The sequence below is a fragment of the Sarcophilus harrisii genome, chromosome 6, assembly GCF_902635505.1.
Source record: "Sarcophilus harrisii chromosome 6, mSarHar1.11, whole genome shotgun sequence".
In the NCBI taxonomy this organism is placed as follows: domain Eukaryota; kingdom Metazoa; phylum Chordata; class Mammalia; order Dasyuromorphia; family Dasyuridae; genus Sarcophilus; species Sarcophilus harrisii.
In genome coordinates, this window is record NC_045431.1 from 238,696,102 (window position 1) to 238,707,820 (window position 11,719).

Consider the following 11,719-nt stretch of genomic DNA (forward strand, 5'->3'; position numbering starts at 1 on the left):
CATCCCACCGTAGGATCCGGGAAGGGGGCAACCAAATGCTGTTGGCCCATAAAGCTTCCCCCCTCACCCCCAAGGTCCTTAGGTGGGACCCACTTCTGGGAAGCATCTGCTGCATCTCCCATGGCTCTCCCACCATCTCATCCTCAGCTGGGAAAGGCTGGCCCAGGGTGGCCCAGATGGGCCCTGACCCCGGGAGAAGGACAGAGGGAGGTCCCAGGACGGTCACTCTCCCATTTGACTGGCTCCTTCCTCAGTCTTCAAACAGGAGCAGTTCCCCAAAAGGTTGGAGCAACTGCAACCACAACCACAACCACCACAACTACCACAACCACAACCATCCCAACCACAACCACCACAACCACAACCATCCCAACCATCCCAACCACAACCACCACAACCACCACAACCATCACAACCACAATCACCACAACCATCACAACCACAATCACCACAACCACAACCACCACAACCACGACACACAACCACAACCACCACAACCACAACCACAACCATCACAACCACAACCACCACAACCACCACAACCACAACCACCACAACGACAACCATCACAACCACAACCACCATAACCACAACCACCACACCACAACCATCCCAACCACAACCACCACAACCACCACAACCATCACAACCACAATCACCACAACCACAACCACCACAACCACCATAACCACAACCACCATAACCACAACCACAACCACCACAACCACGACACACAACCACAACCACGACCACCACAACCACAACCACAACCATCACAACCACAACCACCATAACCACAACCATCACAACCACAACCACCACAACCACAACCATCCCAACCATCCCAACCACAACCACCACAACCACCACAACCATCACAACCACAATCACCACAACCATCACAACCACAATCACCACAACCACAACCACCACAACCACGACACACAACCACAACCACCACAACCACAACCACAACCATCACAACCACAACCACCACAACCACCACAACCACAACCACCACAACGACAACCATCACAACCACAACCACCATAACCACAACCACCACACCACAACCATCCCAACCACAACCACCACAACCACCACAACCATCACAACCACAATCACCACAACCACAACCACCACAACCACCATAACCACAACCACCATAACCACAACCACAACCACCACAACCACGACACACACAACCACGACCACCACAACCACAACCACAACCATCACAACCACAACCACCATAACCACAATCATCACAACCACAACCACCACAACCACCACAACCATCACAACCACCACAACCACCACAACCACAACCATCACAACCACCCCCACTCCAACAACTCCAGGCTGTGGTGTGCCAATACATGTTTAACAATCGGCTTTCAAAAACAGAACAAACTTGTAAGATTAAGCCGCATTTTAGCGTTTTCTCCAACATATTCTGAAGTGTAAACAATCAACAAATCAAGAAATCAGCCTAGATTTGGGGAGTCTGTCGACTTCCAAGGTTCGAATTGTTCCCGCTGAAAATTTAACAACTGGCTCTAGCCACGCAGGGTGTTTTTGACAGACTCTGGCTTCAGGACTACACAAAGCACATACAATGCAAACCTCCAGTAACTGTGTGGGGAGGAGTCACTGGTAGCAGCAGAGGGCTCTTAACTGGGCTCTGTGAAGCATCTGCACGATGATTTCAATGGTTTCTTTGCAGTCTTGTGTGCTTTATTTTGCTATTAGGACCTGAGAAGGGTCCTGAGACTTCATCGGACTGGCCACCCAAAGATCCGGCCCCCAGAGAGTCAAGAAACTGAGCAAGGAGGGCAAGGAAAGGCCTGCTGCAGAAGGAAACTCCCGAACTGAACTTTAGACTGCTGAGAGAACGTTCTAGGCAAGAGGGGCAATCAGTGCAAAGGCTTAGAGGTGGGAGATAATCGCCAGAGTGAGCATTTATGTAGTACTAATGGTTTACAAAGTGCTTTCCTTATGTTATCTCGAGCCCCTGCAGCGGGTGTTACTTCTGTCTCCATTTACAGATGAGGAAACAGGGAGGGGACTTGCCCAGGATCACCCAGTTTGAAGAAGGATTTGCATTCAGAGCTCCCTGACTGGAGGTGCTCTGTCCATCATCTCACCCCTTCATGGACCAGCCATCCCTCAGGTGTGTCTCTTGTTGCTAGGTTACCGTTGATCATAACCCCTAACAATAAGCTCCAGTTGGGCCCAGCCTGCTCTGGGGAGGATCTGCTTTGGCTTCTCCGGGCCTTGGTTGGCACTTTGTTTATATTGGTTGGATCACAAGCTGGTCCCAGCCTGAAGCAGGAGTACACTGCACCCCGGTGGGGGGGAATCCAGGAAAATTGTCCCCTTCTTCTGCTCACAGAGGACAGGGAAGGGAATTTGTAGACTAGACCCAAGTGAGAGATGTCTCCTGAAGAGAGAAGGGGATTTGTAGACTACAGAACCCAGAGAGAGAAAAGATGTGAGGGGAATCTACCTCTCCTTCTTCAAAGGGGGAAACTGAGTCCTGAAGAGAGAAGGGGATTTATAGACTGCAGACACCAGAGAGAAGATGTGAGGGTGGTCTATCTCTCCTTCTACAGGGGGGAATCTGAGTCCTGAAGAGGGCAGTGGCCTTGACCAACAGCCTCCCTACAGCCAGCAATGGAAGTCTGCAGTCTGTGTGGCAGCTCAGGGCCTGTCAGGGGTGCTTGCTATCATTCCTAAAGTGGGAGGTTTTCGAAGCCCGGCTCTGTGCCAGGCTCCCTGGTAAAGTCTGGGGGTCGTGGGTGGGTAAGGAAGAGGAGAGGGGCCCAGCCTTCAAGGGTCTGCTAGTCAGAAGGTTATGAGGGGGTCTAGATTCAGACTGGATGGGACTTTAGGGATGGACTCTCCCGACTTCTTCAGTTTGAACATGATCAGGGGAGGGCAGTGGTTAGCGCTCTGGTTCAGAGCCGGGCCTCCGAGAAGGATGACGATATTACCACCCGTCTTCAGGTGAGCGTCCCATGAGACCCAGTCTGAAAAGCCCCGAAGAGAAGCCCGACTTCATCCCGATGAGGCTCCAGCAGCCTGGGTCGTGGGTTCCAGGCTGGAGTCCTGTGGCTGAATTTCCCCATGACGGGAGCCAGAGGCCAAAGCCCGGGGACAGAAAGGTCCGGGCCTGTCCGGCCAGGGCTGCCCAGGCTCTCTCGCATGCTGGCTGGACCGAGGGCCTGAGGGGAGGAGGCCCCAGGCCTTCCCAGGCCCCCTTTCCCAGAGGCCTCTGTGCCCGGGAGGCCGGAGGGAGCCGTTAGGTGCCACCCCCCCATTCCCAGGAGATAGATGGCCCAGAGGGACTGCTCCGACACACAGGGGGGTGGGGACAATTTAAACGCCACCTTATCTCCAGAGTCGCCCTTAATTTAAGCTTGAGAGACACAAAAAGGAGTGGGCTCATCTCTGTGGGAGCTGCCACGGGAGCCAACCCCCAGACATCCATCTCCCATTGTCAGCCGGGCCCAAATTACCTCCTCTGGGGAGGGCCCCGGCCTTTCACTGATTACCTATTTCCCAAATTAACTGGGAAGCGGCTTTTGTTTGCCAGATTCCAGAGGATTATGCAAAATCCCGGCGGAGAATCCGGGCCTGGGCGGAGGAAGCCTTTTCTCTGACCCGTGGACAAAGGCCGGGCCCGGCCCCACATGTGGGGGCCCCCAGGTCGAAGTGCTTAGCGGGGCTCGTGCTGGAGAAAGGGAAAGAGCAGATAAAGCCCAAAGCCCCGAGGGAGGCCGGACGCCCCCTTTCACTTACTGCATTTCCCCTCCTATTGTTATTCCTCTGGTTATTCTGGAGGCAGAATTTGAACTCGGGTCCTGTGAGTCTGGGGCGGCTCGGTTGTCCTCCCAGTCCCTGAATTTCTCATATTTGTCATTTCTCACAGCACAATAAAGACAGAGAAATAACTGCCTTTTCATTGATGGGTCCCGTTCTTCAGCCTCCCTTTGTTTCCAATGTTTTGCTTCCACTCTGAGTCACCTGATTCATTTGGAAAGAAATGATTCCCTCCTGGGAGACTCTACCTAGGCGCCAACTAGCTTTCCGGGAGCACGGGCCGTTTCTCAGGGGAGTTAACGAGACCCTCAACTCCTGGATCTGGGTGGAGGGACCGGAGAGACGGAGGCCTGGGGTTTCTTGTTTGCATGAGCTGGGGGGCGTCCTTCCCGACATCCTCCCGGGGCTGGGGGGCGTCCTCCTCCCGGGGCCGGGGGTGCTCCCTTTCCCGGGGCTGGGGGGCTCCGTCCCCCCAGCAAGCTTGCCCAAGCCTCCTCTTCCTGCTCCCCGGCCCGAGGAAGCCGATGTTCAAAGGCCCGGCGATGGGAGACGAGCTCCAGGTGGGCCGCTGGCCCAAAGGCTCTCGGGACGCCCAGCCAGCGAGTGTCTGAGGCGGGACCGCTAGGGCTCCGCTTCCTTTTAGGATAATAGCACCTACTTTGGGAGCCTGGCGGGAGGATCCGATGAGTTCCAGACATAAAGGGCTTTTGAAACCTTAAAGTGCTTAGGGAAGTTGCCTATTATTATAATTATTGTTGTTTTGATTGGGCGTGAAAGTAAAAAAACAAAAGTTTTCCCAGCATCTGCTAGGAAGCAGGCACCACGTGCTAATGGGGGCTGCACAAGGAAAGCTAAACCCCAAGTATCTCTCCTCGGGGAGGGCACCGTCTACGCGGGGAGATAGCGGGGGAACAATGAGGTACATGCTTGGGGGGGGGGGGTAATCCCGGAGGTATTAAGAGAGAAAGAAAAATGGCAGAAGCCCAGACAGGGCAGAGGAAGGGAGAGGAGGTGTCGGGAGACCGGGAGCTTCTAAGTGATTCTCCCCAGCGGGGGTCCAGCCCAAACCCCCTGGCCTCCCCAGAGGGGACGAAAGTGTCCCTGGGAAATGGTTCACAAAGTAAATCAACATCCAAAAAGCCATCGATGATGTGAACCTGTGGTTTTCTAAGCCGGGACTCCAGGAAGAAGGTGCACAGGGGTCTTTGTGGAGATCTTGGAGCTCCCGGTGCTATTGGAGATGGAGGCCTGCTGCAGACCCTGGACACGGATGCGATGGAGAAAACAGGTCAGGAGGAGCCCCCGTGAACCCCAAGCCCGACCTGCCCATTTCTTGAGGTCTGGAAACATGGGAGAAAAGAGAAGGCAGCAGTGGGAGAGTGGCTGCCTCCTTCCCTGGCACCCCTGGGCACTGCTGAGGGGCTGACGGATTGTTGGGAAGGGAAGGCTCAGAGGAAGGCGGAAAGGGGAAGGCTTTGCCAAGGGGCTGCATGCCCAGTAAAAACCCCACAAAATCGAGGGTAATAAGCAATTTTAAAGATTTGCATCTGTGTGTTTGTGGTTTTGTATTATATAGTTGTGTACACGTTTGTATTTGTAAATTTGTGTTTGTGTGTTTTTGCATGTTTGTTTTTGTGCATATGTTTGTATGTATGCATTAAGTAGATGTGCATTTGTGTGTTTTTCTATATATGTATATTTGTGTGTCTGTTTGTGTTTGTATATTTGTGTTTGTGTGTGTTTTGTATATGCATTTGTACATATATGTTTGTATGTATGCGTTAAGTATAGATGCTTTTGTGTGTCTATGTATATTTGTGTGTTTTTCTCTATATCTGTGTATTTGTGTGTCTCTGTGTTTGTATACTTGTGTTTGTGTTTTATGTGCATTTGTGCATATGTATGTATGTGTTAAATATATATGTATTTGTGTCTTTATATTTGCGTGTCTATGTGTTTGTATATTTGTATTTTTCTATATTTGTATATTTGCATGCATATCTGTATATTTGTGTTTGTGTGTTTTATGTGCATTTGTGCATATTTGTGTGCATGCATTTTTACGTATACGTGCATTTGGGTGTCTGTGTATTTGTTTTTCTCTTTATATATTTGTGTGTCTGTGTGTTTTGTGTGTGCATTTGTGCATGTTTGTGTGCATGCATTTTTATGTATTTGTGCATTTGTGTGTCTGTATATTTGTGTGTTTTTCTCTGTATCTGTATATTTGTGTGTCTATGTTTGTGTGTATATTTTTGTTTGTGTGTTTTGTATGTGCATTTGTGCATGTTTGTGTGCATGCATTTTTATGTATTTGTGCATTTGTGTGTCTGTATATTTGTGTGTTTTTCTCTGTATCTGTATATTTGTGTGTCTATGTTTGTGTGTATATTTTTGTTTGTGTGTTTTGTATGTGCATTTGTGTATGTTTGTGTGCATGCATTTTTACGTATACGTGCATTTGGGTGTCTGTGTATTTGTTTTTCTCTTTATATATTTGTGTGTCTGTGTGTTTTGTGTGTGCATTTGTGCATGTTTGTGTGCATGCATTTTTACGTATACGTGCATTTGGGTGTCTGTGTATTTGTTTTTCTCTTTATATATTTGTATATCTGTGTATTTGTGTGTTTTTCTCTTTATCTGTATATTTGCTGTCTGTGTGTGTATTTGTGTTCATGTGTTTTATGTGCATTTGTGCATGTTTGTGTGCATGCATTTTTACGTATATGTGCATTTGTGTGTCTGTGTATTTGTGTGTTTCTCCATATCTGTATATTTGCTGTCTGTGTGTACATTTGTGTTGTTCCCCTTGTTTTCTTTCTTCCCCTAAAGCCCTTTTGCATATTTGGGGAAACTATTCTACTATTACTCACAGTCACTCCCTGCTAACCCTATTTGGGGGGGAAACTGAGGCTGCAGATGGCCCCTCACCGGCCTCCCTGGGCTGGAAAAGGGGAGAGCCGCTGTCCGCTCTTGTGCTCCCGTCCAGAAGAAAGGGCTCTGGTTGAGTATTCTGAGCACACTGGGAGGGAGCTTTTTAATCCAGCCCCGGGGGGGAGGGGAAGGGGGGGGGGGGGGCCCCTCTGGGTGTGCTGGGATGTGGGAGACGCTGGGGTGGGACAGGAAAATGGATTGGAGGAATGTGAGCCGAGGACCCCGGAACACAGACGTGAGGTGTCGGAACCGGCGCCTCCGGACTGTTCTCTCACCTGTCAGCCAGAGCTTGGCCTAGAACCGGGGAAGTTCTGTTGGGGGCCCAGAATCCAGCAGCCCCAGCACCGAGGCCCGGCCTGCTGGGGTCCCCTGCCCTGGGCCTCTGGGACGATGGGAAGTGGGGCCCGATTTGTGCGACCTTTGAGAGGACTTTCCACCTCTGCTGCGTGAGTGGGGAGAGCTCCCTTCCTCCCCCATTTTCTATCCTGGGGATGAGTGGGGAAGGGGGGAGCCTCCTTTCCAATGTCCTTCCCTTTGCCGCCGGCCCCGGCCTTGATCTCCCACTGGAGATGGGCCCCGTGTTCCAGCCCGGCCGGGGGGAGGAAAGGAGACCCTCACCCTGCCCAGGGGACGGGGTAAGGGGGGGAAGGATTATCCAGGGTCAGCCCCGTGGCAGAAGCTGCTGGCCCGATTGCCGCCCCCTGGGAGCCCCTGACCCTGCTGTAGGGCCGGGGAATTTGGGAATTCTTTGGCTGCACAGATTCCTCCTGTCAAGTCCAGACTGAGGGGCTCCCCAAGTGCGGCCGGGGCAGCCATTTACCCGTCGCACCGCAGCCCCCCCCTTCCCCTGTGCCGACACTCCCAGGGGCTGGAATGGTGTATACTGCAGGAGCTGAATAATTGCTTCTTAGAAAAATGAGCAGATGTAACCCACTGTGCTTCCTGTGTTCTTATTATGGAAAATCTACTTCCCCCAGTCAACCTATCTGGGTGGTGGGTACAGCCCCTGGCCTAAGTTAGGAGCCTTGGTGGACAGCTCCACCTGGGCCTAAGGAACCCTGAGCTTCAATTTCCCCATCTGTAAAATGGGATCAGAGCAGCCCAACCTAGCAAGGCTGTCAGGAAACTGCGTGAGATTGTGCTTGCAGAAAGCCCTGAAATACTGGCTCTCCCTCTCCCTGTCCCTGTCCCTGTCCCTGTCCCTGTCCCTGTCTCTCTCCCTCTCCCTCTCCTTCTCCCTCTCCCTCTCCTACCTCCTCCCCTCTCCCTCTCCCTCTCCCTGTCCCTGTCCCTGTCCCTGTCCCTCTCCCTCTCTGTGTCCTTTTCCTTCTCCCTCTCCCTCCACCACTGTCTGTCTGTCTCTGTATCTGTCTGTCTTCCCCCCCCTCCCCCCCCAGCCAGAGTCAACTAGTTCTCTGCTCCTTGGACTCACGCTGTTGCCCACTCTGTGGATCCTCTCAGCTGCCTCTCGTCTCCTTGCCTGGACCCCACATCTAGAGCTGGAAAGAAGCTTAGGGACCACTGACCCAAAGGCCCAGGTTTGAAAAGAAGAAGCTGAGAACAAGTGAGGTCCTTCAGGCAGTAAGGGACTGGGTGGGATGTTCCAGCTCAGCTCAGCTCTTCAGATTGCAGATCCAGGGATCAATGAGCAGCTTGAGCCTCAGTTTCCCTTTCAGTCAAAGGGGGCTAACCACAGCCTTTACCTCCGGGGTGGCAGTGAGATAATAGATGCAAAGAAGGTGCCCACGAAGCTGGGCCGTTATTCCTGCTCCAGGGCACTGTCCGGCCGCTCAGGTTCTTCCTAAAATGTGGGAGTTGGAGCCCAGCAGACCATGGTCTCACCCAGGCAGCTCACAGGGGGGCTCTTCCCCCCACCCCTGGAAGATACATGAAGTACTTAGTGTTTGGTGAGCAGCTGATGCTACTGGGCCTCTAAAGGCAGCCTGGGGAATCATGTTAGCATCAAAGTTGGATTCAGACACGGCTCCTTTCCTCCCTCCCTCCATCCCACTCTTTCTTCTTCCCTCCCTCCCTTATTTCCTTCCTTGCTTTCTTCCTTCTTCCTTCCTTCTTTTTTCCCTCCTTCTCCCTCCCTCCCACCCTCCTTCCATCCCACTCTCTTTTCTTCTTTCCTCCTCCCTTCCTTTCCTTCCTTGCTTTCTTCCTCCCTTCTTCTCTTTCTCCTTCCATCCCAATCTCCTTTCTTTCTTCTTTCCTTCTTTCCTCCCTTCCTCCTTCCCTCCCTTCATCCCATTCTTTTTTTCCCTTTTTTTTCTTTTGCTTTCTTCCTCCCCCCCTTTCCCCCTCCATCCCACTTTTCCTTTCTTTCCTTTTTTTTTCTTTTTTCTTTCTTTCTTTCTTTCTTTCTTTCTTTCTTTCCCTTTTTTTCTTTCTTTCTTTTCTTTCTTTCTTTTTTCTCTTTCTTTTCCTTCCTTTTTCCTTCCTTTTCCCCTTCCTTCCTTCTTCCTTTTCCCTTCCTTCCTTCCTTCCCCCCCTCCTTTTCCCCCTTCCTCCTTTTCCCTTTCCCTTTTTTCTTTCCCCCCCCTTCCCACCTTTTCTCCCTCCTTCCCCCGTTACTGGTTCCCGCCCCCCCCAAACCCCTGGCTTTTCTTTCCCTGTTTTGGCCCGAGTTCCCCTCCCACCCCCTTTCAGGAAACCTTCCCCGACCCGAGCTCCCCCCCCGGCCCCCCCCAGTAGGGCCCAAGCTTGCCCCTTGGTTTGGGGCCGGGGTTCCGGCCTTCCCCCCCCCAAAAACTGGGCCCCGGGCGGCTCCCCCCGGGAGTACTGGGGAACCGCCCTGGTGCCCCGGGGTCCCCTTTCCTCCCAAGGGCCTCCTGGCCCCGGGCTGGGCCGGCGGGGGAAATTGGGCTTTTAAAACCGCGGGGGCCGGGGTGGCCCGGCTCCGGATCCCCGGGCGGGGGTACTGGGGCCCGCCCCCGGGCCCCGGGACCCCACCCCGGGCCCCGGGAGGGCCCCCCGGAGGGAAACTTCCCCCCCCGGCGGGCCCCCTCCCTCCCCGGGGCCTCCCTCCCCGGGCCTCCCCCCCCCCGGGCCTCCCCCCCCCCCCGGGCCCCCCCCCCCCCGCCTCCCCTCCCCTCAGCTTTTCTCCCCTTTCGGTTTCCCCACCTTGTAATATTAGAAGGGCCGGGGTTAAAGGGCCCAATTTACTCTTCCGCGGGCTCAGATCGGCCTCATTAAAGCATTCTCCCGGTGGGGAGGGGGAGGGGGGCGCCCAGGCAGCGGCCCAGCCGGCCGGGCCGGGCAGCCGGGCCCTGGAGTAGATTAAGTATCAACCCGGGTCACGTTCTCATGGCCCGGCCCGAGCGCCTGCATTCCTGCAATTTCAGGGCCGAGGCCCCCCCAACCGGTGCCACCTACCACTCCCCAGTCAACCACCACCCACTCACGACACACTCCCACAGTCCCCCCTCCCACACGCACACACACACTCCCACACACACAATCCCTCACACACAGTCCACACACGAACTGCACTCCACACACTCTCTCACCACACCTCTTCCATCCCTCACCAGGGGCCCGTCGCCTCCCATCCCCCCCGCCTCATGCCCTCCCGTCCACCCCACTCCCAGCACTTTCCTCATGCACCCCACCATCCACCCACCCGACCTGCGTCGCTACCACCCCTCTCCCCACAATCCCTCTTCCCCAAAACCTCCCGGGCACGTCGCCTCCCACGTCCGCTTTACGCCTCCTGCCATCCCACGTCCCACACATCCCCGCACCCCACCATCCTGCCACCACCAATCCCACACCGCCACCGAACGTCGCACCACCATTCTCACCCAATCCCCTCTTCCACTCCCTCCACAGGACACGTCCCCCACAGTCCCCCGCCGCATCCATGCACCATCCCACGTCCACCGCCTCCCACGTCCCGCCCCCACCTCCTGCCACCAATCACCTCACCACATCCCACACCGCTGCCCTCCCCCCTCTCCCACCACAATCACCCTCTTACCTCACAAACCTCCACGGACCTCGCCTCCCACGTCCACCCGCCACGCCTCACTGCCACCCACGTTTCCCCCTCCCACGTCCCCCGCCCACCTCACACACCACAATCCCCCCACGTCCCACCGACCCGGCGTCACCTTCTCACCATCCCACCTTCCCTAAACCTCCACAAACACTCCCCAGGGACCCCGCGCTCCATGCCCATCACTTTCCACCCCCACCCCACCACCATGCCCCCCAATCCCACCCACGTCACCCAACCCTGCGGCCCACCACCTCTCCACACAAATCACCTCAAACCCTCCAAACATCCACAGGACCTGCGCGCCTCCCACAGTCCCCACGCCCCCCTGCCACACTCCCAGGCAACCGCCTCCCCGTCCCCCACCCACAGCACCACCACTCCTTGCCACCACAATCCACCAATTCCACCAACCACACACTCCCACTCCCCCACAACCCTATTACACACTCCCACCACTCACCGGCACCGGGTCCCCTCCACCGCCCACTGCCCCCGCCCACCACAACCACACTCCCCTGGGCACCCGCCTCCACGTCCCCGCACCCTCCTGCCCCCCACATCCACCCTCCACGCCCCACCCAACCCCCCCATCCCACCCCTTCCTCCCACCCCAAATCACACAACCCACCCCACATTTCACCAAACACCATCGCCTCCCCTCCACACCACCTTTCATCCACACACCCCCAACCACCACCCCACGCACCACACCGAAACCCACTCCACCCATCACCACCAATCAACTCCCACCAGTCACACAACCAGGGCCCTCCACACCACCCCTTCCCACCCTCCTCTTCACACCCACACACACCCCCAAACCACTTGCATCCACGCCCCACCCACATCACCACCCACTCCCATCACCCCACAACATCACACACTCCCCTCCACCTCCCACAACCAACCACCCCCCCATCACACCACCACAAACCTGTACACCCACTCCCACACACA

The 11,719-nt window shown here is 54.9% G+C and overlaps 1 protein-coding gene across 1 annotated transcript; it reads left to right on the forward strand.

Annotated features, from left to right (window-relative positions):
• The first annotated feature begins 2,983 nt into the window (after nt 1–2,983).
• On the forward strand, nt 2,984–10,899 carry LOC116420089 (extensin-like). The gene is made up of 2 exons (XM_031943609.1): nt 2,984–3,009; nt 10,296–10,899. Exons 1-2 carry the CDS (start codon nt 2,984–2,986, stop codon nt 10,897–10,899), a joined length of 630 nt encoding a protein of 209 aa, XP_031799469.1.
• The last annotated feature ends 820 nt before the right edge of the window (nt 10,900–11,719 follow it).